Below are 25,906 nucleotides of genomic sequence, written 5' to 3'. Positions count from 1 at the left end.
ATTCGACCATATTAATTACCTATGTTATAATTAAGTCTATGATTTGATAGAGCAGTCTGACTGAAGGGTGGTAGGCAGCAGCAGGCTCGTAAGCATTCATTCAAACAGCACTTTTGTGCATTTTGCCAGCAGCTCTTCGCAATGCTTCAAGCATTGCGCTGTTTATGACTTCAAGCCTATCAACTCCTGAGATTAGTCTGGTGTAACTGATGTGAAATGGCTAGCTAGTTAGCGGGGTGCGCGCTAATAGCGTTTCAAACGTCACTCGCTCTGAGACTTGGAGTAGTTGTTCCCCTTGCTCTGCATGGGTAACGCTGCTTCGAGGGTGGCTGTTGTCGATGTGTTCCTGGTTCGAGCCCAGGTAGGAGCGAGGAGAGAGACGGAAGCTATACTGTTAATACACTGGCAATACTAAAGTGCCTATAAGAACATCCTATAGTCAAAAGCATATGAAATACAAATCGTATAGAGAGAAATAGTCCTATAACTCCTATAATAACTACAACCTAAAACTTCTTACCTGGGAATATTGAAGACTCATGTTAAAAGGAACCACCAGCTTTCATATGTTCTCATGTTCTTAGCAAGGAACTTAAATGTTAGCTTTCTTACATGGCACATATTGCACTTTTACTTTCTTCTCCAACACTTTGTTTTTGCATTATTTAAACCAAATTGAACATGTTTCATTATTTACTTGAGGCTAAATAGATTTTATTGATGTATTATATTAAGTTAAAATAAGTGTTCAATCATTATTGTTGTAATTGTCATTATTACAAAAAAAAAAATTGTTAAATCGGCGATTAATCGGTATCGGCTTTTTGGTCCCCCAATAATCGGTATCGGCGTTGAAAAATCATAATCGGTCGACCTCTAGTTTGGACCATTCTACTGTTGTTGATGTGGACACCAAGGAACTTGAAGCTCTCAACCTGCTCCACTACAGCCCCGTCGATGAGAATGGGGGAGTGCTCGGTCCTCCTTTTCCTGTAGTCCACAATCATCTCCTTAGTCTTGGTTACGTTGAGGGACAGGTTGTTATTCTGGCACCACTCGGCCAGGTCTCTGACTTCTTCCATATAGGCTGTCTCGTCGTTGTCGGTGATCAGGCCTACCACTGTTGTGTCGTCTGCAAACTTAATGATGGTGTTGGAGTTGTGCCTGGCCATGCAGTCGTGGGTAGTGTGCTTCCCTTTGTAGTCTGTAATAGTTTGCTGCAGCCTCAGCCCAGTTATTTGCAGTGATGCAGCTTCATCTGTATTTAGACCAGCCTGTGGGGCATTGCTGCCTCCTCTCTGCCCCCTCCTCTACGTCCTCTACATCTTCCTCTACGTCCTCCTCTCTCCGCTCAGTCACTGGGAGGAGGACAGACACCGTGTGGAGTTCAAACAGACCGGTCATAGCACTGTTAACGCAGTATCTTTGTTTAAACACGACTGCCCACTCCTTATTTTGACAACAGAAAGCATTTACTAGTGAGGGGAGTCTACCTGGTACAGACTTACCAAGAGATGGATTCTGTTCAAAGGTGTTTCCCCTCATCATTCAGATCCTCTATAAAAACAGAGGAAAACACAGTGGAGGAGGGACACTATTTGAGATGGGAAACACAATTTGAAGTGGAACCTCTACTAGTTGTATTCACTGATAATAATCAACATACCCATAGCAGGAACCTGTTCAATATGAGTCTCCAGAAAGGGTACTGTAAAAGGAAAGGTATTGAATGAGCAGAATGGACACAAAAAAAAGGGTAGAGTTTCAATATCCTGGCCTTACACAAAATAATACCCACGGGGCACACACTGGTTGAACCAACGTGGAATAAACGTTGATTTGACGTCTGTGTCCAGTGGGACTTCTATAGAAACACTTACAGCACAGGTGTCAAACTCATTCCACGGGGGGCCAAGTGTCTGTGGGTTTTCGCTCCTCCCTTATACTTGATTGATGAATTAACATCACTAATTAGTTAGGAACTCCCCACACCTGGTTGTCTAGGGCTTTATTGAAAGGAAAAACCAAAAACCTGCAGACACTAGGCCCTCCGTGGAATGAGTTTGACACCCCTGACTTACAGGGATTTGTTCCATATTTTCCTCCAGTAGGGGCTCTGAAACCAGAACCGAATAGGCAACATTACAGTGAGGGTTGGACCTCAGCAACAACAAAAATACAGACACCATGAGAATCACAGGTAAAAAGTGTCAATATTGTAAAGTATGAAGGTGCTTTGCAGTGTGTCATACCTGCTGCACCACTCAAAGAAAAGGCAGCATAGAGAAGCAGGGAAATTGTCAACATCGCCATGGTGATGATGCACTTTTGAAAATGAGACAAATACGATGACAATACGTAACAATCAGAGGACATTTAAGAAAGAACTTGAAACAGCAACACGGTGTAGGGGTGAGAAGAGGACTTGTGAAGCACAGGTAAGTTCTGCAGGTTTTAGTCAGCTGGAATAAGAGGTGCACTTTTATACTGTTAACTCACATATGACCAGGAGGAAACAATTGGCTATTTCAAACAATTGTATGCAAAATATTTACATTGATCATAAAGGTTAATTCTATTTCCTTTTCATGGCTTGTTTTTATTTCTGCACCAAATTTTAGGTTTATTAGTGTAATTGAAGATCGTAAAACGTGAGCCTTTGATTTGTTATTTGGGAGGTGACCTTGCTGTCTGCCAGATCACAATAGAATGATCAAGACAAGCACTATCTTAAGGCAGATGACAGAAATCTGGTGACTGGGTTGGAATTCCTGACATCAACACCCACACATACATTTCCATAAACTATACTGTACACCTGCACATGATTCTGTACATGGTGTAGCAAATCAAGACCATGTACAGATGTAGGATCTTAATTGGATCACCCTGTTGCAGGAGAACTTTCCTGCAATCCACCTTTTAAACTTGTAGTGTATTTGATGTTTAAAAGGCTTAAGAGTCTGTTTTATCCACTTTGAAATTTCAGACTTCATTTTCGAAAGAGGTCCATTAATTATAATCCACATAGTAATTCACATTTCCATGAAACCATTGTTGAAATACTATAAAATACTGATATTATGGGGAATTAAATGAGAGTTGGCTGATCTTGCCCTATTGTAAGATTAGGCAAGCTGCATTTCGCAGAGAGCGAAATGCAGGGGGGTGGCTTTTTTTGCAGAAGCTACCGATTGCCTCATCAAAATCTTATAGGATCTTTCTGAGGACTTAAGACCAACTTTAGAAAGGCAAACATTCCATTCCGATGCACATCAAAGTGCTATCCACCTTCGGGTTTTTGGCAACATGGGTTTTTGGCAACTTTTCAGCGGGAGCTTGCCAATCGGCAACTAACATCCCTCAATGAAACCAATGTTTTGGATGCAATCTTCACCATAACGAACTGTAACATACAACAGGTTGAAGTCAAGAGGAGTTTCTTTGCCATCAATGGGTTCCCAAATAGCCTACAAACAGAGAAATAGAAGGCACCCACATCGCCATAAAAGCACCATCCCAAAACGAGTTCAACTTTGTGAACAGAAAAGGCTTCCACTGATGTGTGATGCACAAAATACGCTGCTGAATGTGGTGGCAAAGTGGTCGCGTGGAACAGAACAGCAATGTTGGCCTATAGGCCTAAAGAAAGGAACTGTTTTGGAGGTACACGCTCAGTGACCAGTTTATTCGGAACACCCAGCCAGTACCCCTTGCCTCCAGAACAGCTTGAATTATTTGTTGCATGGAAACGTTGCTCAATTGGTAGTAAGGGACCTAACTTGTTCCAGGTAAACATTCCCCACACCATTACAAACACACACACTTTACACCAGGCAGGACTGGGCCATGGACTCATGCACCTTATGCCAAATCCTGACTAGGCGACGTTTTTCCACTCCTCAAATGTCCAGTGTTAGTGATCGTGTGCCCACTGGAGCTGCTTGTTCTTGTTTTTAGTTGATAGGAGTGGAACCTGGTTCTGGTCGTCTGCTGTAATAGCCCATCCGTGACAAGGACTGTCAAAGTTGTACGTTCCGAGATGCCGTTCTGCACACCACTGTTGGTACTGTGTCGTTATTTGCCTGTTAGCTTGCACAATTCTTGCCATTCTCCTTTTACCTCCTACCAACTAGCTGCTTTCGCCCACAGGACTGCCACTGACTGGATGTCTTACCATTCTCGGTAAATCCTAGACACTGTCTTGAGTGAAAAGCCCTGGAAGCCGACTGTTTCTGAGATACTGAAACTGGCGCGCTTGACACCGACCATTATACCACGCTCAAAGTCGCTTAGGTCACTCGTTTTGCCCATTCTAATTTTCAAATCGAACAGGAACTGAATGCTTCGATGCCCCGTTTGCCTGCTTTACATAGCAAGCCACGGCCACGTGACTCACAGTGTGTAGGAGTGAAGGGGCGGTGTACCTAATAAACTGGTGCATACGGAGTGTATTTGCCATTGCTAAAGCAACTTGACCCTATTGGTCTTTTCTTTGTAGCTATGTTTTTGTTTTTACTGGTGACTGGTCAAACGACAATTGAGCAAGACAAATATTTTTTGGGGTTGTACTCAATCTCTGACACTAGCACCTCCATTTCAGTCTCAGAAAATGTTTCTCTTATTTTTTTCCTTAGCTTTTTTCGGTTGGGCCATTACGGGCTATTTCATGGTATTTCATTGTATATTCCCCACAGGATTTAACAGGATTTTGACCATATATGGGGGGGTTCGAAACGCAAATAGCCAAGGTCTGTGCAAGAGCACAGAGGCACAGTATTTTAAAATCATTTCTACGCAATATTGATAAATGAGGCCCCAGGACCATTAAAAATGAAACACACACATGATCAAACACATGCTGTGTTTAGATATTTATTCCAGTGATTAAAGTGGACATTTCACACACTTGTAAGAATCTTTGTCGGTGTTGCGTCCATCTAGATAGAAGGTAGAAAGGAATTATATTGCCAGTGTTTAGAAGTTTATTTGGGGTTCCTAATCTTCACCACCATTGTCATTATCATCAACAACGCTGGAATCCAGCCTCCTCACATGCATCACATTTCATATTACTATTTATACCTCCCCCCTCCCTCACACACTAACCTCTATCGATAACAACCAATAAACAGTCAGATTACTGATTACCAGTATTATTGTTATTGTGTGTGTGTGTGTGTGTGTGTGTGTGTGTGTGTGTGTGTGTGTGTGTGTGTGTGTGAGTTTGAGTTGATTGTTTCTTGTTCACAGATACAAGACATGCAGAATTTACACCATTAAACAACTACTAAACACCAACTTAAAATACATAATACATGGAATAATTAGAACACAGGACACTTAAAAGATTACAGGACATTTGTTTTATGATGAAAACTGAAATGTTAAAATGTGATTGTTAAAAATGGAATTCTGGGGAAACATATAAGAGCTATTGTTGTACATTCTGGCAGCAGTGGGTAGTGGCGTTTCTCAGTCGGTTTGTACAGCAGTTAAGTTCGTGTCTGTCTCTCAGGAGCCCGGTGGCACGGTCACCTCTTTTCGGAGGGAGCTGGGGCCTCATTTATCAACTGTGCGTACATACAAAATAGAGCCCAAAATGTGCATGCGCCAGTTTTCATGCAAAAGGCATTTAAATTGTTTTAACCTGACATGAGAACGTGCTCACGCAACTCACCTAGTGGTTGAAATAATGTATTGCAATCTGGCAAGTAAGTATTTTGTGCAAATGGGGGATATGATAAAAAGTTTATTCATAAAAAAACTAAAAACAGGAAATCATTGACAAGAATGCAACCATTGGACATTTTTGAGAAGAATGTAAAATAATTAGACAGAGGAATATTTCTCCTATTTTATTTCTTGGGTATGACGCTACAAGATTGTAAGGCCTGGGTGTCGGAGTGTGAAGGAAAAGCGCAGGAGCAGCAAGTGCAATTACAAATGTTCTTTAATGAACACGTAACAAAATAGACCACCCTACTAACACACTGGGAGTCCACTATAAACTACCCCAGACACGGGGGAAAATGAACACAGTCCAGAATAACGTGAAGCACGAAAACCAACACCACACTTACATACAAACAATCCCGCACAAAGAAACGTGCGGGCCGGCTGACTAAATAAGCCCAATTAATTACACCCTCACACAAAACAGGTGCACCCAATAAACACATAGGGAGGGGGAGAAAAGGATCAGTGGCAGCTAATAGGCCGGTGACGACGACCGCCGAACGGGAAGGAGAGCCTGCCTCGGTCGAAGTCGTGACAAAGATTGGCACACCTGTATTGGGGGAGTTTCTCCCATTCTTCTCTGCAGATCCTCTCAAGCTCTGTCAGGTTGGATGGGGAGCGTCGCTGCACAGCTATTTTCAGGTCTCTCCAGAGATGTTCGATCGGGTTCAAGTCTGGGCTACTCAAGGACATTCAGGGATTGTCCTGTTGGAAGGTTAACCTTTGCCCCAGTCTGAGGTCCTGAGCGCTCTGGTGCCGCTTTTCATCAAGAATCTCTCTGTACTTTGCTCTGTTTATCTTTCCCTCGATCCTGACTAGTCTCCCAGTCCCTGCCACTGAAAAACATCCCCACAGCATGATGCTGCCACCACCATGCATCACCGTAGGGATGGTGCCAGGTTGCCTCCATGCGTGACTCTTGGCATTCAGGCCAAAGAGTTCAATCTTGGTTTCATCAGACCAGAGAAACTTGTTTCTCATGGTCCGAGAGTCCTTTAGGTGCCTTTTGGCAAACTCCAAGCGAGCTGTCATGTGCCTTTTACTGGCCTGATTTGGTGGAGTGCTGCAGAGACGGTTGTCCTTCTGGAAGGTTCTCCCATCTCCACAGTGGAACTCTGGAGCTCTGTCAGAGTGACCATTGGGTTCTTGGTACATCCCTGAGTAAGGCCCTTCTCCCCAATTGCTCAGTTTGACCGGGCATCCATTTCTAGGAAGAGCCTTGGTTTCCAAACTTCTTCCATTTAAGAATGATGGAGGCCACTGTGTTCTTGGGAACCTTCAATGCTGCAGAAATGTTTTAGTAACCGTCCCCAGATCTGTGCCTCGACACAATCCTGCCTCAGCATGCTATGGACAATGCTCTGACATTCACTGTCAACTGTGGGACCTTATATAGACAGGTGTGCGCCTTATCAAATCATGTCGAATCAATTGAATTTACCACAGGTGGACTCCAATCAAGTTGTAGAAACATCTCAAGGATGATCAATGGAAACAGGATGCACCTGAGCTCAATTTCAAGTCTCATAGTGAAGGGGAAAGAAAGGAGGACCAAGGCACTCTATATATAATTAATTAAAATGCCTTTATTTGTGTGGCATGTTCAAAGGAAACAAAGCAAAAAAACTCGGCTGCATGACCTTCGTAGGGAGTACAAAGAAATGAAAATACAATGTCCTCTTTCGAACAGCTTTTTCCAATCAGCCCTGATTAGTAGAGGGAGTGGTTACAGAATTCATTGGACAACACCTAATACTATACACATTAAAAAGTGAAATACTGTAGATATGTTTTCAACAAATTCAACTCAAAGCTAGAAGCATCAAAACGCCTAGAAAAGGTAGTTCTAACCGTAAATATGCCTGGGCAAAGTGCCAAGAAAAGGAAAGCAATCTATTCCATAGTACACTAGAACACAGCAAACATGGACCACAACAGTCTAAACATAGCTGAGGGCAATAGACCAAAATGTCCACTAGATGACAGCAAAGGGACCTATCACGACCCTACAGAAAAGGTGAGAAATCCATATCTTCATTTAAACCAGGGTACTTAGTGGCTAGTTTGTAGTTTGTAAATTCCAAAACTTTCCCTTTGGTTTAGGTGTTTAAGACGGTCCCCTTTTTCTAATTGAGGTAGGAACACATACCCATAGCTTGTAGGGAGGCAGGGTTGCCATGGTGTGAGGCAGGGGTGCTATGATTTGCGGTCATATGTAGTTATTGTATATGTATAGCTAATAAACAAAGTACTACATTTCAATAACATTTCAACAATATTCATTGCACATTTTCAATGCAGACACATTAAACATGAGGTAAAATAAATATCCAGCCTAATCATAAATAAAAGTAGGCCTATCACAAATGTTTTCACTTCAAGCAAAACAAGACCTTCACAAAAAAAATAAAAGTGCCTGTTTTCAGAAAAAAGTGCTTTGATTTTTGAACAAATAAGAAACCACAGGTTTAATATTTATCTTTCCTACTCTCTCCCACTTCACTTGTCCATCTCTCTTCATTAGTGAGAGAAATGGGCTGTTGCTTGCCCTGCCAGTAATTTGAACCTTGGCTGGAATGGAGTCAGTGCCATTGTCATGCACATATGTAGGTGCTCATTGGTGAGACTAGAACAGTACTTATTGTTAATGATGTTCATAGTGGAGAAAGAAGACTCACAGCTGTATGTGGAGCCAAACATGGTCAAGGTGTTTAGTGCTACTTTGGTTAGACCAGGGATAACAGTCTCAGACACAGCCTGCAGCCAGAAAGTGTCATGATCAGTTAGTTGAAAGTGCTCTCTTCGTGCAACATTTGCTTGCAGATCAATCTGTTCCATCTGTAGAGATCCAGCATGTGTCCACTTGGAAGTCTGTGTCACCTCCTATGAAAATCCCCCGACATCTGTGATGAGGAATGGACTCTCAATTAGAAGGAGCTGCTGTCCAAGGCTGAAGCTGTCAAAGCTTTTTTCTGAAGTTTCCAATCAGCTTATCTCTGAAGTCAGCATGAGGAGGAACATCTGTTTCACCCTGAATCTGTTCCTGCACTTTTGGGAAGTGTGCACAGTCTCCTTGAAGATCTTCCTTGATCGCTTCCAGTTTCCTCTGGAAGGAGCGGACAGATGTCATCAAATCACAAACTGAATTGTTCTTACCCTGTAGTTTCACGTTGAGCTCATTAAGGTGTGATGTAATGTCTACCAAAAAAGCAACAATATCCAATTTGCTCTCGTCTTGCAAAATAAGTGAAAACTTGTGTTGCCTTCTGACTCTTGAGCTGTACTAGGAAAGCTGTTAATTCCGTTTTAATGGACCAAAAGCGTTCCAACACCCTGCCTTTACTGAGCCATCTTACGTTGTTGTGCAGCAGTAGGTCATTTGCATTTGCCTCAACTTCTTTCAGTAATTCTCTCAGCAGGCGATGTTGATGAGATGAGGATGCCCTGAGGAAGTGGATGAGTTTTATCATTGCATTCATCACTTCAGCATACTCTTCTGACAGATTGGCACACAGGACAGACTGATGAATGATGCAGTAGTAAGCTGTGAGATCAGGGTTGTCCTCTTTCAGCTGTGCCACAGCTCCTCTCTCTCTCTTCCTATCATCATGGCCTTGGCCCCGTCTGAGGTGATAGAGACCACTGGATTTAGACATCCCCCTCTTTCTCAGCATCTCCTTTATGTCCATGTATACAGTTGAAGTCGGAAGTTTACATACACCTTAGCCAAATACATTTAAACTCAGTTTTTCACAATTCCTGACATTTAATCCAAGTTAAAATTCCTCGTTTTAGATCCGTTAGGATCACCACATTATTTTATGAATGTGAAATGTCAGAATAATAGTAGAATGATTTATTTCAGCTTTTATTTCTTTCATCACATTCCCAGTGTGTCAGAAGTTGAACAAACACTTAATGCAGCAGAGCACAACCACAACATGATGCTGCCACCCCCGTGCTTCACAGTTAGGATGGTGTTCTTCGGCTTGCAAGCCCCCCCTTTTTCCTCCTAACATAACGATGGTCATTATGGCCAAACAGTTCTATTTTGTTTCATCAGACCAGAGGACAATTCTCCAAAAAGTACGATCTTTGTCCCCATGTGCAGTTGCAAACCGTAGTCTGGTTTTTTTTTATGGCGGTTTTTGAGCAGTGGCTTCTTCCTTGCTGAGCGGCCTTTCAGGTTATGTCGATATAGGACCTGTTTTACCGTGGATACTTTTGTGCCTGTTTCCTCCAGCATCTTCACAGGGTCCTTTGCTGTTCTTCTAGGATTGATTTGTACTTTTCGCACCAAAGTATGTTCATTTCTAGGAGCCAGAACGCGTCTCCTTCCTGAGTGGTATGACGGCTGCGTGGTCCCATGGTGGTTATACTTGCGTACTATTGTTTGTACAGATGAACGTGGTACTTTCAGGCATTTGGAAATTGCTCCCAAGGATGAACAAGACTTGTGGAGGTCTACAATTTGTTTTCTGAGGTCTTGGCTGATTTCCTTTGATTTTCCCATGATGTCAAGCAAAGAGGCACTGAGTTTGAAGGTAGGCCTTGAAGTACATCCACAGGCACACCTCCAATTGACTCAAATGTTGTCAATTAGCCTATCAGAAGCTTCTAAAGCCATGACATCATTTTCTGGAATTTTCCAAGCTGTTTAAAGGCACAGTCAACTTAGTGTATGTAAACTTCTGACCCACTGGAATTGTGATTCAGTGAATTATAAGTGAAACATTCTGTCTGTAAACAATTGTTGGAAAAATGACTTGTGTCATGCACAAAGTAGATGTCCTAACCGACTTGCCAAAACTATAGTTTGTTAACAAATTTGTAGAGTGGTTGAAAAACGAGTTTCAATGACTCCAACCTTAGCATATGAATATGGAGCCATATTCAGTTATTTTTCTGAACAGAATGAGCATATGTTTGTCTACTGTGAAGAAAATGCACTGTGGAACACGCACCTGAATGCATTCATTACCAGTGACGGCCCATCAATTCAGGGCAGGTGGGGCTCCCCACATTTTTAGCAAAAAAACAAAAACATTTACACGCTAAAATCGCCACTGTTCATTACTAATTTCTATAAGCACCATTACAATCGTTTCTGAATTTCCGGCTACTTAGAGACACCAGTTCGTCCTCTCACTCAAACCCTTGTCAATTATTTGTCTTATGTTGCACCTACCCCTTCATTTTCCAGAAATATTCTTATCATGTTAGTAAATGTTTTTCAGATTTCGTTATTAACAAATGCCGCGGAAAGTACAGTAAATGTAAAACGCATATACAATCAAAAGTGTAATGTTTAGATTGTGTCCGGTGAACCGTTGTGACCTCAATTTTGGTCTAATAATTTTCCCATAATTACCAAACTGTTCCCTTTCAATTGCTGCTTTCCTTACGCATATGCTTTTCATATTTATTCTGTAGGAAACATTTCAATTTAGCCCTAGCCATACAAGCCAATTCACACAAGTGTAAAGGGTTAATTAAACATTACATTTAAGTTCTGTAGAGTTTAATTTATTCCAATGGAGGACCACTCTTCAGAAGAGTGGTGGACGGGGGCTTCAGAGCCTCTCATTGTCCAATACATAACATCCGCAATCTAGCGTTTATATACAGTACTTCGCTCCCACGCTGCCTCAGCCCAGATCGCACTCTACCAGCAGAGGGAGCAAACACGCAGCCGCCAGCAGGAAAGGAAGAGGAGGAGGTTGTGAGACACGTTCTCCACATGTTGGAGCCAGTGGCAGAACTAGAGTGTTATACATGGGGTGGCCAAGGCTACTTCAGGGGGTCCATAGACCATGACAGAAAATGTGTGTGTAACCCTAACCTGGCATCTAAGGAGCATGAATGAATCCTATGATTGCTGATTAGAGGTAGAAGTGATAATTCACTTAATTCTGAGTTCTTCAAATGTGGCAGATACTGTAGTGTGGCCCAAAATGGTTACTTCACTAGAATTCTTTAATAACATACTATGAATAGTCCTTGTCTCTACCTCCGAACTGCAGCTCCATTTCTTACTCACATACTGGAGACTTGGGTCACTATTTTCATGAATATATAATCTGGGTCTATAAATGTTGAAACATCCAAAATATTTTCAGAAAATAAAGCTCAAGCACCAAGGAGATAAGATAGCATTTGTGTTACATAAAATTGCATAGTTTATTTACAAAAAAAGAAACACACTGCAATTTGACATACCAAGTATCAAGCAGAAATGGACTTGGAAAATTATTTGGGAGCCCATCAATATTACAGACTTACAGTATCATATTTATGTTCATATATACACTGCTCAAAAAAATAAAGGGAACACTTAAACAACACAATGTAACTCCAAGTCAATCACACTTCTGTGAAATCAAACTGTCCACTTAGGAAGCAACACTGATTGACAATAAATTTCACATGCTGTTGTGCAAATGGAATAGACAAAAGGTGGAAATGATAGGCAATTAGCAAGACACCCCCCAAAACAGGAGTGATTCTGCAGGTGCTGACCACAGACCACTTCTCAGTTCCTATGCTTCCTGGCTGAAGTTTTGGTCACTTTTGAATGCTGGCGGTGCTCTCACTCTAGTGGTAGCATGAGACGGAGTCTACAACCCACACAAGTGGCTCAGGTAGTGCAGTTCATCCAGGATGGCACATCAATGCGAACTGTGGCAAAAAGGTTTGCTGTGTCTGTCAGCGTAGTGTCCAGAGCATGCTGGCGCTACCAGGAGACAGGCCAGTACATCAGGAGACGTGGAGGAGGCCGTAGGAGGGCAACAACCCAGCAGCAGGACCGCTACCTCCGCCTTTGTGGAAGCATAGGAACTGAGAAGTGGTCTGTGGTCACCACCTGCATAATCACTCCTGTTTTGGGGGGTGTCTTGCTAATTGCCTATAATTTCCACCTTTTGTCTATTCCATTTGCACAACAGCATGTGAAATTTGTCAATCAGTGTTGCTTCCTAAGTGGACAGTTTGATTTCACAGAAGTGTGATTGACTTGGAGTTACATTGTGTTGTTTAAGTGTTCCCTTTATTTTTTTTGAGCAGTGTATTCTGTTAACTAATTGCTAAGAAAAGTTTTGGAATTGGCCTAATCAAGACCAAATGACATTTGTGTGACGTGATACACTTTGGATGTATGATTTTAGAATGTCAGTGTACTAGCTAGTACACAGTGCAGGTTTTAAATCATGAGCAGAGGAATCGCCTAAGTGCCAAATTTATCCTAGGCAGATTTAAAACAGCATAATTCTGCGGTTCTGGTGAGAACTGGCAAAATGTTTCACAAACTCATCCATGTTGAGGGAGCGTGCCCTCCTTGACTCAACACTGAGAATTCCGAGGTGACTTAACCTGTCATCGACCATTGTTGTCCTAAGGTGGGTTTTAATCTGTTTTAAAGCTGAGAAGCTTCTCTTGCAAGATGCACTGCTGACTGGTGTAACAACAGAAATCTTGCAAAGTCGAAATAGCTCACGGAAGAGCTCTTTATAAGGTTCTAGAAACACAACAATGTCAAGGAGAGTAGACGGCCTGTCCCTTCCACTTTTCTCTCTCCTATCAAGAAGCCGCTTGGTTTGATGAACCTCATGTTTGAGGTCCTTCTAAATCTGACTCAAAGGTCTGAGCAAATGCAAACAGAGGCTCCTCATTCAAGAATGTTGTACTCTTTGGGTTGAGAGACTGTACCCCTTGCATTATCTCGCAATTCTGCTTTGAAAAACACTTCTGCAGCTCAGCTGTGAGACTGTCAAGCACCAAAGAAAAGATAGCTCCTTGGAAGCTCTCACCATCACTTTTGTCACAATTTTTCTGTCCTACAGTGCTCATCATCGTGTCTTTTACACACTGTTTGTACACTTATTTTGCAGTGCTCTGCAATCTCTACAACCTCATTCCATAGTTCTCCAAAGTAACCCTCACTTCTGTAGTCCTGTAATGTGTCTGTAAGGGCACATATTAGATCCACAGCCCTTGCTAGGTAAAGAGAGCTTGATTGGAGTATGTCAGAAGGACATTTGGCATCACCAAATACTTTACAAAAGGTAACCAAAATCCCTATGAAATGGAAATCTATCTGAGAAAGAAGACCCTTTGCCTCCACTAATCTATCACCACGATTTTCAAGTGTGATATCCTGTAGCACTCTCAGAACTGCTGAAAGTCTGTCCCTCAGATTACGGCATGCCATGTATCTGCAGGCCCACCTTACATCCATCCGTAAGTCTCTGTAGTTCCCTGGTCTGCTGCTGTGGATACAGCTCTTTCTGAACTGCAACTTGAGATGAACGTATGAGCCAGATACAAAGTTATAAAGCTTCTGCAGGAGAGAAAAACAGGGAACTGCCTCAGGCACTGATTTTACAGCATCGACAAGAACCAAATTCAAACAATGTGCATTACGGTGCACATAAAATGCTAATCTTGCGTTGTTTTGAATCCGTACAGACACACAAGAATTCTTTCCGCTCATGGCGGATGCACCGTCATAGCCTTGCCCCACAATATTATTTCTGTAGTCCAGACCATGTTTTTCAAGGCAATTATAATTTTTGTAAGACCTACTGCATCTACGCTCTCACAACAAGGGTAATTTTTTGACAATCTTAGAATAAATAGCAAAGCATGACCCTCTCATAGAGAAAGGGCTTTCTCTATGAGAGGGTCATGCTTTGCTATTTCTTCTAAGATTGTCAAAAATGACCCTTGTTGTGAGAGTCATCAGACTCTCGATGACCTCTCTGCGCTATATTTTGAGTGGCAGTTAATAGGAGCACATCTGCAATTGTTTTAATGTAAGTACAGTTTTCCTCCACTTACTTTTTCCGATCCTCATTTATGACATCTAACATTAATGAGTTGCTGTCAATAGCCCTTTTATGCTGATTCCAAGCATACACAGCATTGATTATGATGCTCTGCCTTCGAATGGAGCTTAAACCCAGAATCTTCAAATAGTGCCTTTTTCCAGTTACAATAACCTGACTGTAATGTGAAGGCAGATTCAGGTGTATTAGGCAGAGAAAAATGCATACGGGCGAAACAATAAGACAAATCTTGATTTACAGAATATTCAAGCCATGAATTGTCCTTATTCCATGAGCTGTTGAAAGCCCCTTTCCGAGTACCATGCTGAGTTCTGGGAAATGTTTTCAAACACAGCTGTACAGGACCCTCTTCTCTGGATCTTGAAATGTCTGAAATACACGTTAAATAATGTGTCATATCTCCATGGAAATGTATAATTAAGGCATCCACAAGATTAGATACTAACAGCTGCTAACTAAAATGTGTAGTTTAAAGTATAGGCCTGGCCTACCATTGGGTCCTTTTGGAACAGAAGTCTGATATCTCTCCCTTTCTTTTCATGTTTAATTGACCCTATACAAAAATAAGACTTGTAAGCATCCAATTACCCACATTTTTGTCCAATTTCAATCTTAATTACAAATCCTCATTATCATAACTGTACCTTAAAATCAACTACCAGCCAACTGTAAGTTACTAGTTAGATCATGTGTAGCCCTACAGTCGTGGCCAAAAGTTTTGAGAATGACACAAATATTAATTTCCACAAAGTTTGCTGCTTCAGTGTCTTTAGATATTTTTGTCAGATGTTACTATGGAATACTGAAGTATAATTACAAGCATTTCATAAGTGTCAAAAGCTTTTATTGACAATTACATGAAGTTGTTGCAAAGAGTCAATATTTGCAGTGTTGACCCTTCTTTTTCAAGACCTCTGCAATTCGCCCTGGCATGCTGTCAATTAACTTCTTGGCCACATCAACCCCACACATGAATGGTCTCAGGATGCTTTACTGGTGGCATGACACAGGACTGATGGTAGCGCTCACCTTGTCTTCTCCGGACAAGCTTTTTTTCCGGATGCCCTAAACAATCGGAAAGGAAATTCATCAGAGAAAATGACTTTACCCTAGTCCTCAGCAGTCCAATCCCTGTACCTTTTGCAGAATATCAGTCTGTCCCTGATGTTTTTCCTGGAGAGAAGTGGCTTCTTTGCTGCCCTTCTTTGACACCAGGCCATCCTCCAAAAGTCTTCGCCTCACTGTGTGTGCAGATGCACTCACACCTGCCTGCTGCCATTCCTGAGCAAGCTCTGTACTGGTGGTTCCCCGATCCCGCAGCTGAATCAACTTTAGAAGACGGTCTTGGCGCTTGCTGGACTTTCTTGGGCGCCCTGAAGCCTTCTTCACAACAATTGAACCGCTCTCCTTGAAGTTTTTGATGATCCGATAAAAGGTTGATTTAGGTGAAATCTTACTGGCAGCAATATCCTTGCCTGTGAAGCCCTTTTGTGCAAAGCAATGATGACGGCACGTGTTTCCTTGCAGGTAACCATGGTTGAGAGGAAGAACAATGATTCCAAGCACCACCCTCCTTTTGCAGCTTCCAGTCTGTTATTCGAACTCAATCAGCATGACAGAGTGATCTCCAGCCTTATCCTCGTCAACACTCACACCTGTGTTAACAAGAGAATCACTGACATGATGTCAGCTGGTCCTTTTGTGGCAGGGCTGAAATGCAGTGGAATTTTTGGGGGGGGATTCAGTTCATTTGCATGGCAAAGAGGGACTTTGCAATTAATTGCAATTCATCTGATCACTCTTCATAACATTCTGGAGTACATGCAAATTGCCATCATACAAACTGAGGCAGCAGACTTTGTGAAAATTAATATTTGTGTAACGGTGTTCCTCCTCCTCTATACCCGAAGAGGAGGAGTAGTGATTGAACCAAGGCGCAGCGTTGTGAAATGACATATTTTAATTAAACAAGACGGAAAAAACACGAAACGAAAACACTTGAATAATTAACAAAATAACAAAACGAATGTAGACAAACCTGAACTATACGAACTTACATATAACACGAAGAACGCACGAACAGGGCAAATAGACTACACAAAAAGAACGATGTACAAACAAACCGAACAGTCCGGTATGGTGCGACAAACACTGACACAGGAGACAACCACCCACAACGAACACTGTGAAACAACCTACCTAAATATGACTCTCAATTAGAGGAAAACGCCAAACACCTGCCTCTAATTAAGAGCCATACCAGGCAACCCTTAAACCAATATAGAAACAGAAAACATAGAATGCCCACCCAAACTCACGTCCTGACCAACTAACACATACAACAAACCAACAGAAATAGGTCAGGAACGTGACAATTTGTGTCATTCTCAAAACTTTTGGCCACGACTGTACTCTGCAGTAAGTAACTTAGCTAGCTATAATTTGTTACACCTTCACAAAAGCAAACAGGCTATCTACAAATGGTGGTAATCTTTTGAGTAACGTTAACAGATTGATGATAATAACAATTGTTCGTTTTGAATTCAAGTACGAAAATCTAACTGAGTTAATGGATTTCAAATTGCTGAATGTTAACTTGCTGAACACTGACAGCTGTAGCCTACTAGTTACCCCACATTAGCTAAACATTCATATACTGTAACTTACGACACTGCACTGTACATTATATGCTTGTATTACTAGCACAGATGTAAACATAATGTTAAGCTAAATTGGGAACCGATCTCTCTTATCTGGTTAACTGTCTGTTAATGGAGCCAAATGTCTAACGTTAACTTACACAGCGACTCAACTTTCGTAAAAGTTGTTCAGGAAACCTAACCCGGTGCTAAACCTTAAAACTTTTTAAAAATATGATGCTTTCGCCAATCGCGAAAAGAGCTTGTGGAAATTTTATCTCTTCTTCTTCTGTATCTCGCAACCAACGTTAATATTCTCTCTTCCTCGTCCTCGATTTGAAAACCTGCGCCGCCGAACATCAAAATAAATGCTTCTTTCAACAAGAGGTGAAATGAGAGGTCAATCAGCATGAAACTGCCAGTTGCGAATGACATGTTGGAGTGGCCAATCAGATGTCAGGGATGCCACCCCGGACACCCCTCTGGCTCCTTTATTTAATGGGAGAATCATTAAATCATTTGAACAAATGTCAAATCAAATCACATTTTATTGGTCTCGTTCATGATTAGCAGATGTTATTGCGAGTGATGCAAAATGCTTGTGCTTCTAGTTCCGACAGTGCAGTAATACCAAACAAGTAGTCTAACAATTCCACAACAACTACCTAATACACACAAATCTAAGTAAGGGATGGAATAAGAATATATACACATAAATATATGGATGCGTTTGTTGCATTCTGCTCAGTTTATAGTCTGCGCCCCAAATGTCACCCTATTCCCTTTATAATGCACCATTTTTTGTGTTATTGTGTGTGTGTGTGTGTGTGTGTGTGTGTGTCTGTGTGTGTGTGTGTGTGTGTGTGTGTGTGTGTGTGTCAGTGGCGGTTGGTGCCGTTTAAGATGAGGGAGGATGATTTTTTTCATGAGTATGGCCTTATTTCCATTACAGCATATTGGATGATCAGGGTTGGGGAGTAACGGGCAACTGTAATCTGTTACTTTACCAGCAAAAATATTGTAATCAGATTACAGATACTTTTGAAAAACTAGAAGATTACTTCGAGGATTACTTTTGAATGACATTCAAATCAGCATTGAAAAAAGGAGCAAATGTAAGTTTGTTCCACCTGAGCGAGTCTGACCACAAGTCAGAGACCACTATGATGACACACCAAATGTGTTTGATGGATAGCGGGAAAAGAACAGGAATGGGCTACAACGCAAGCTATGTCTTCCAAAGATGCGACTGCTGTTGGCATCCAAAGATGATCCAACTTGAATAAACGCTTGGAGGTAAGGATGACAGCAGTGGTGTAGTCTACGGCGATACAGAAATCACCTATTATTGATATCTACATAGCGCATTGATGTGAATCACACTGCTGCTCTCTCATTTAGCTATTTGCACTTTACGGATTGTGGTTGTTGTGGATTGCTGTTCACAAATCTAAATGTGTATTTGAACCCAAAAATGGTTGAATTCAAGAAGTTTAAGATGCCTATCAATCATTGTTTTTGAAACTAGTAGACAGCCAGTGGAAAATGCGCTCTTGCAACAGCTGCATAGTGCGGATCCCAGCCTATGGAATAACAGCTGCATAGTGTGGATCCCAGCCTATGGAATAACAGCTGCATAGTGTGGATCCCAGCCTATGGAATAACAGCTGCATGGTGTGGATCCCAGCCTATAGAATAACAGCTGCATAGTGTGGATCCCAGCCTATGGAATAACAGCTGCATAGTGTGGATCCCAGCCTATGGAATAACAGCTGCATAGTGTGGATCCCAGCCTATAGAATAACAGCTGCATAGTGTGGATCCCAGCCTATGGAATAACAGCTGCATAGTGTGGATCCCAGCCTATGGAATAACAGCTGCATAGTGTGGATCCCAGCCTATGGAATAACAGCTGCATAGTGCGGATCCCAGCCTATGGAATAACAGCTGCATAGTGCGGATCCCAGCCTATGGAATAACAGCTGCATAGTGTGGATCCCAGCCTATGGAATAACAGCTGCATAGTGCGGATCCCAGCCTATGGAATAACAGCTGCATAGTGTGGATCCCAGCCTATGGAATAACAGCTGCATAGTGTGGATCCCAGCCTATGGAATAACAGCTGCATAGTGCGGATCCCAGCCTATGGAATAACAGCTGCATAGTGCGGATCCCAGCCTATAGAATAACAGCTGCATAGTGCGGATCCCAGCCTATGGAATAACAGCTGCATAGTGCGGATCCCAGCCTATGGAATAACAGCTGCATAGTGCGGATCCCAGCCTATGGAATAACAGCTGCATAGTGCGGATCCCAGCCTATGGAATAAAAGTGTGGCTTTTATTGATCAATCTAATTCATGGTGATATTTAAAAAAAATCCATAGACCTAATGGACACATGTTCAAACTCGCACACTTTTGATAGACTTAAAGGGGTAATCTGTAGTTCCTACATTCATTTTTGGACTTATAAATTATATATTGTATATTAATGTAAAGATATAATTTAATCGTATTATTATGTGTAGTAGAAAGCGATGGATTAGAAGAAGCCTACATAACCAACCCATAAAGTAACATTTAACATCCATATATGGCCAGCTATGTCCATTTTAACATTGATTTATCCTGCAATAGATGTTGTTCAATTGGTAACATACATTTATCTTCTCTAATGTAATCTAAATGTAACTGAATGTAATCAGATTACGTTACTGAGTTTGGATAATCCAAAAGTTATGTTACTGATTACAATTTTGGACAGGTAACTAGTAACTGTAACGGAATACATTTGGAAAGTAACTTACCCAACCCTGTGGATGACTGTCATTCATATTCCATTCACCCAGTTCAATGTAACAGCGATTGGTTTAGGCTACTACATGTTACTCAAATTTTCCCTATACCCATTATGATGTTGCTACAACCTAGCCTATGAATGAAAGTTTACAATGTAAGTGCACACAGGTCGAGAGAAAAATTTGAGGTGACAGACAGTGACACATTCAATACCGCCTTGAACACTCTAGCTGATCTAAGGTGTAATCATGAGTCCAACAGCTGCAAACGAGAGTTTCTATTGGACAAATTCGGGTATGTTTATCCCCGTTTGGTTTTGTTTGCTTCCATTTAAGAAACGTTTTCCACACAATCGGCAGAATGAATACACCCCTGATAAAGCGTAAACACAGTTCACTTTCATAGCAGCCATATTGTATTCCTTCTCTCATCTATGTGCTCTCCTCCTCTCACCTTTTCCCTAAACTTGTGGACTTCAATGCACAACACATCAGCTGTATGTGACCAGACGGAAAAAGCCATATTAGCGAAAGCAATGTCATAGTTAACATAGCTAATAGAACTAACGAGTTAGTAAACTCGCTACAATCATGCAGTAACGTTACAGTGTACAGTCAGTAAGCAGTTTAGCACTTACACCGGCGGTCCCAGTGGCAATAAATTAGTAAAACCAAAAGCTTACCTTGACTTGGAAGAGTTCCAGTGTTATGTTGGACAAGCATAGCCACCTAGCTAACATAGCATCCCTCTATTTTGGCAGGGTGTTTGAGTAGGCTAGACTAGCTAGCTGCATTTGCTAGCTAAGTAAGTGAAACTGAAAAAAATGACAACCTCTCTCTCTCACTCTTGCTTCTTCTTCATATTGGAAGAAATTAATTTGTTCAAAACTGTTCAACTATTGTCTTTCTCTCTCTTTGAGTCAACTACTCACCCTATTTTATGCCCTACAGTGCTAGCTAGCTGTAGCTTATGCTTTCAGTACTAGATTAATTCTCTGATCCTTTAAATGGGTGGACAACATGTCAGTTCAAGAGCTCTGATAGGTTGGAGGATGTCTTCCAGAAGTTGTCATAAGTATTGTGCAAGTCTATGGAATGGGGTCAGAACCATGAGCCTCCTAGGTTTTGATTTGAAGTCAATGTACCCAGAGGAGGACAGAAGCTATCTGTAAAAATTGGACATTGTAAAAATTGGAGGGTTCAGAGAGCGAAGCAATGACCCATCATAATTGTACAACATTGAGGAGTCATGAAGTTGATATTGTGTATTATTAGACCATTCTCACCCTAGAGAATGAGTAGTACTGGATTTGTGCTACTTTTTCAGCAATTTTGAGAGGTCCACAGCTTCTATGGAAGAACAATTAAGTCACAATGGTGTTTTTAGTCAGATTACAGTGTGGAAATTCTTACTATAAATGTTTGAAATAATAATGTATCCAATTGATTTACATGTTGACAAATTAGAGAAAGTGTAATATCATATGAGATGTGATTGAGTGTGTACGACTGAGATACTGTGTAGGAACCTAAACCACCATAGACTGTGTTTTGGCAGTGCTAATTTGGAGGTTGGACTCATTGCCGGGAAGTAGACCTGTCATTCCGATTTCTTGCCGTGTCCTTGTTAGCTAGCTAGCCATAACCAATGTGTACCATCTGGAAAGATGATCTAAATAGTGCCTAAGCGCGACTTTATAATACATTTGCACTCACCCCTTGTTGGTAACTTAATAGCAATAGCCAGCTATGTTACGAGTTGGAAGAGCAGTGGCCTGGTAAGTGGGGTAATAATATTTCCAAAAGCTCAACCTTTAGCGCCAGCTGGCTAGTTTAGCTAACTAGGCTATATCCAGCTAGTTACCAATGCTGACCACAATACTAGCTAGACAAGTTAAACAATTATACATAGCTAAACGTTTTCAAGCAGCAATAGTTGATGGCAGTGATGTACAACTTCTAATTAAATGACTGTCTAACTTAGCTAGGTAACGTTAGTTGGCTAGAGCCGGTAGCGGCTGATTACGAAAATGTTTTTATTCCTCTGTTGATGGTCAGGAAGCGGGTTAACTGGCTATTAGGTAGTTCACGTACGCTGTAAAACAAATGGCAATCACTGACAAGCGGCCTGCTCGTAAATAGTTTTCCAGCTAGCTAGCTAACGTTGGATGAGGCGTGTGCTGGCCATCTGCAAAACAAAAGCAAAGGCTGGTAGCCAGTTAACATTAGCCAGTTAACACAGTCAAATAAAGGAGCTAGCTACTGTAGTATTTTTAGGTAACCAACGTTACTGTAGTGTATTTAGCCAGACAGGTGTTCAGCTAGCGATCATCATTTTTTCGCTTTCTTTCAATCAACACTGCCATGCCATTGTTCATCATCATGTTGTAATGTACAGTTATAATTAATCTTTCAACTAATCACACCAAACTGATGTCTGCAGACGGTACAGTGTTGAATTTACTTGTGGGTCTTAATCCCTGACTCGTTTTCTCTGTCCTGTCAGCATGGCCTGCAAGAACCTGGTCTCCAACAACATGGGGGTGAGGTTCAGGATGCCCTTGCAGAAGCTGCACCCGCTGTCCCGTGCCATCCACCACCGGTACAACGCCAGTGCCAACCCCCAGCGCCCCCCGCACTGTTCGGCAGCCCGCCACTTCACCTCCATGTCCCGGCTGCCCATGCGGCCTCCCAAGCCTCCCCCAGGCGGCCATGGCGGCTGGCGCTACCAGCAGCACCGCAACTTCTGGATGCTGCGCCTAGCCTCTAGGCTGCTCAAGCTCCGGTACATCGTGCTGGGCTCGGCAGTGGGAGGCGGGTACACCGCCAAAAAGGTACCGCACATTTGAGGTGGAGAAGAGAGAGAGTTGAAGAGAGAGTTGAATGAAAGGGCCAGTATCATAGACACAGATTTTCAATTGAATGTACTTTGTAGTCCAGGACTAGGCTTAATCTGTGCTTGGGTTTCTGTCCCATCATTTTGATAGAGAAGCTGTTTAAAATCTAGATACTGGTTGGCACTCTGACACTAATTGGCTTTACCTGCTTGGTAAGAGCATTGAGAATAACAAACATATAGATAAAGTGGTTTATTACCATTCACACTGGGCATAGGATCAAGTGATATTCAATTTGAATGCTGCTTTTGTAATCCTAATGAATGAGTCCACCTACTGTTCTTAACATCCAGTGAAACCGGGGTTAATTGCTCTACAGTTGACTGCTGCTCTGCAAGGGTGTATATTTATTCAGGTCACGGTGAGGTGCTAGGCTGCCAGCACAATGAGATACCCTTACGAGCGTGTTATCTCAAACCCATTTCACTATATGCACCAGGTTAACATATGATTCTGTTGAAGTTTAGCTTGTGTAGGCTAGATGTCCAGACTCCCGTCACGCCTCTATTTTTAACCCAGACTCTTTCAAGATAGAAGAAAACATAAGGGACCTTTTAAAGACTTAACCCTTTCATGTCACTTAGAATGGGAAATATGCCCTATTAAATACCATGGCATTGTTGAATACTCGTTTCTGATTGGCTTGAAGGGCATTCTAGAGCGTGCATTTTTTAAGGGATAGTCTACGAATGCATAGAGCCCCAAGTTAATTAATAATCAACAGAACACAGAGCTCAGAGTTGATTATTCCTTTTATACCATGGTTATAATTGAACACACTTGCTGGTAGAAATGTGTTCAACATCCAGTGAAAAAGCAGCTCAATCAGAACATGTAAGAAGGAACTATAGCCATTGAATTCTACCGTGCTGGTATACCGTGTGTTATAGGGAAATAATGCACACTCTAGAATGCCCTTCAAGCCAATCAGAAACGAGTATTCCATTGTATAATTCCCTATAATGCACGGTATAATTCAATGGCTATGAAGTTCATTCTTACATGTTCTATGTTTGAGCTGCTTTTGAAAGCAAAAGCCGATTTTGAAAACATTATTGACATTGTTGAATTAGATTTTCATAATAGCAATGTAGGACTAATGGTTTGGTTAGCTAAACTAGCAAGTCTATTTGTTTGGTTACCAGGGCAACTACTGTAGCTACCTAGTAGGGGTGTGCTAATCTCATCGTAATCGTATCGGTTTTATCACATTTGATACTTGTAATCGTATTTACTTGTGATCAGAATACACGGAGGTGCGCTTTAAATGCCGGTAAAACATAAACAGTACGAAAAGTATGTATTAATGCACCATCATTCAGATCACAGCTCCGAGCACATCGTTATGTTCCTTCACTCATTTACACGCATTGTTCAAAGTTAAATGACCCCGACAGATGAAAATGTACATGATTTACATACTTAGTCCTATTCAATTATCAACAAAATAGGCTATTCGCCTAATGCATGGCTGGCTGGCTACTACTGCCTGCATTTATTCCAGACACAGGTTTAGATGAAGTAGTCTACTTCGTTTGTCCCATATTGTTTCACTTTCAAGAGGAGCAAATCTTTTTTCTCCCAACACTTATGCCTGAACATTTGTAAAATCAAAATAAACTATCAACATTTGTAATTTTATTTTCTAATGATCTGTTGCTCTGTAAACGTGCCTGGGCAAGAATAAATATTAATAGCAAGCAAGCAAGCATTGCTTGTATCACATCGTCAGCAATTGAATAAAGTTGACAGAAAATAACTAGATTGAGCAACAGTGACTAGCTACAGATTCTGAGTCATACATGAATTCCTACATTCAATTCATGAATTCATACATTCTCCATATCAGTTATGATACTTGTTTTGTCCGAGTACTCTGCACAGCCCTACTATCTAGTAAACTTGCTGGCTACTTCAGTGAATGTTGAACACGTTTCTAGGTGCAAATGTGTTGAATTTTGGGCTGGCACAATTACTCTATAACCGTGTAACTGATAGTTATGGATGAAAATAAAATAACCTTTAAAGAATGATTATACTTTTTTTTTTGTGGAACGAATAGATGCTTGAAGAAGGGACGGCCGGGCATTCGTTCATTTGAGTCCGTTTCTGCCGTAACTCTTAACAACGTGATAACTTCCTGCTTTGCTCCTATGCGTACACTTGCAATGGCCGCCAGTCCACCCATTATGCCACCATTGTCTTGAATGGGGACGCCTCATTCATTCTATTTCTATAGCTGCACATGCATTTATTTTTTTGCTGCTCTTCTAACCGTTATTACGGTGACCGTGGTCTTTTGGTTGGCCAGTTACCATCATCCACAATTCCATGACCATCACAGCCGTAGTTAGATTATAGTCGTGGTATAAGCGGGATAATCAACTCTGAAAAGTTATCTGGAAAAGAATGCAACTCCGTGGAAGTGCCACTCCGCTAGAACACATACCCCTTACTTATTGTCTCTTAGCCCATCCCTTGAAATATTGTTCTTGTTAGTCTTTAATGGAGGTATGTTTTTTTGTCCCATTATCACATATAGAATTGTAAATTGACCATATGCCACTTATGTTCTGCTCTTCCAGACCTATGAGGAGTGGAAGGATATGCTGCCTGATATGAGTGCATACAATTGGGTAATACCTGATTTTGTCTGGGAGCTGAGTGATCATATTGACCTAGGTAGGTGTGTCCCCTGTATGCCATAAAATGCCTCATTAGAAGTCTGTGAACTTGAAACTGTTAAACACCTTGTCATGTTGGTTTATTCCCTGTCAGTCAGTGCAGTGTGTGGTTGTTCAGATGTGAATTATTGTAATAAAAAAAAAAAAAAAAAAGCATTAATACTGAGCCATTGCTATTTTTCTCTTAAACTGGAATCCTTATTGGTGAAACTGGCACGTCCGTTTGCGATATTCCAACAACGGAGTTGCTGCAAACAACGAACACTGTTTTTTCACCCCCCTCTGACATCATTGCACACGTGATA

At 41.5% G+C, this 25,906-nt stretch overlaps 1 protein-coding gene across 8 annotated transcripts in view; it reads left to right on the top strand.

The window, feature by feature from the left end:
* The first annotated feature begins 21,583 nt into the window (after positions 1-21,583).
* Positions 21,584-25,906, top strand: part of LOC129811062 (dynamin-like 120 kDa protein, mitochondrial) — a 58,152-nt gene continuing 53,829 nt past the window's right edge. For 6 of the 8 annotated variants that reach the window (XM_055862185.1, XM_055862184.1, XM_055862189.1 and 3 more), the window contains exons 1-3: positions 21,584-21,798; positions 22,527-22,854; positions 25,503-25,599. In XM_055862185.1, the coding sequence (XP_055718160.1) occupies positions 21,770-21,798; positions 22,527-22,854; positions 25,503-25,599 (454 nt within the window). In that variant the 5' untranslated portion in view covers positions 21,584-21,769. The remainder of the gene's footprint in view (positions 21,799-22,526; positions 22,855-25,502; positions 25,600-25,906) is intronic. The other 2 variants (XM_055862188.1, XM_055862187.1) reach the window with 1 other exon arrangement.

The sequence above is a fragment of the Salvelinus fontinalis genome, chromosome 14, assembly GCF_029448725.1.
Source record: "Salvelinus fontinalis isolate EN_2023a chromosome 14, ASM2944872v1, whole genome shotgun sequence".
In the NCBI taxonomy this organism is placed as follows: domain Eukaryota; kingdom Metazoa; phylum Chordata; class Actinopteri; order Salmoniformes; family Salmonidae; genus Salvelinus; species Salvelinus fontinalis.
The sequence above is the reverse complement of the archived record's forward strand: the minus strand, read 5'-3'. Positions and strand labels throughout refer to the sequence as shown.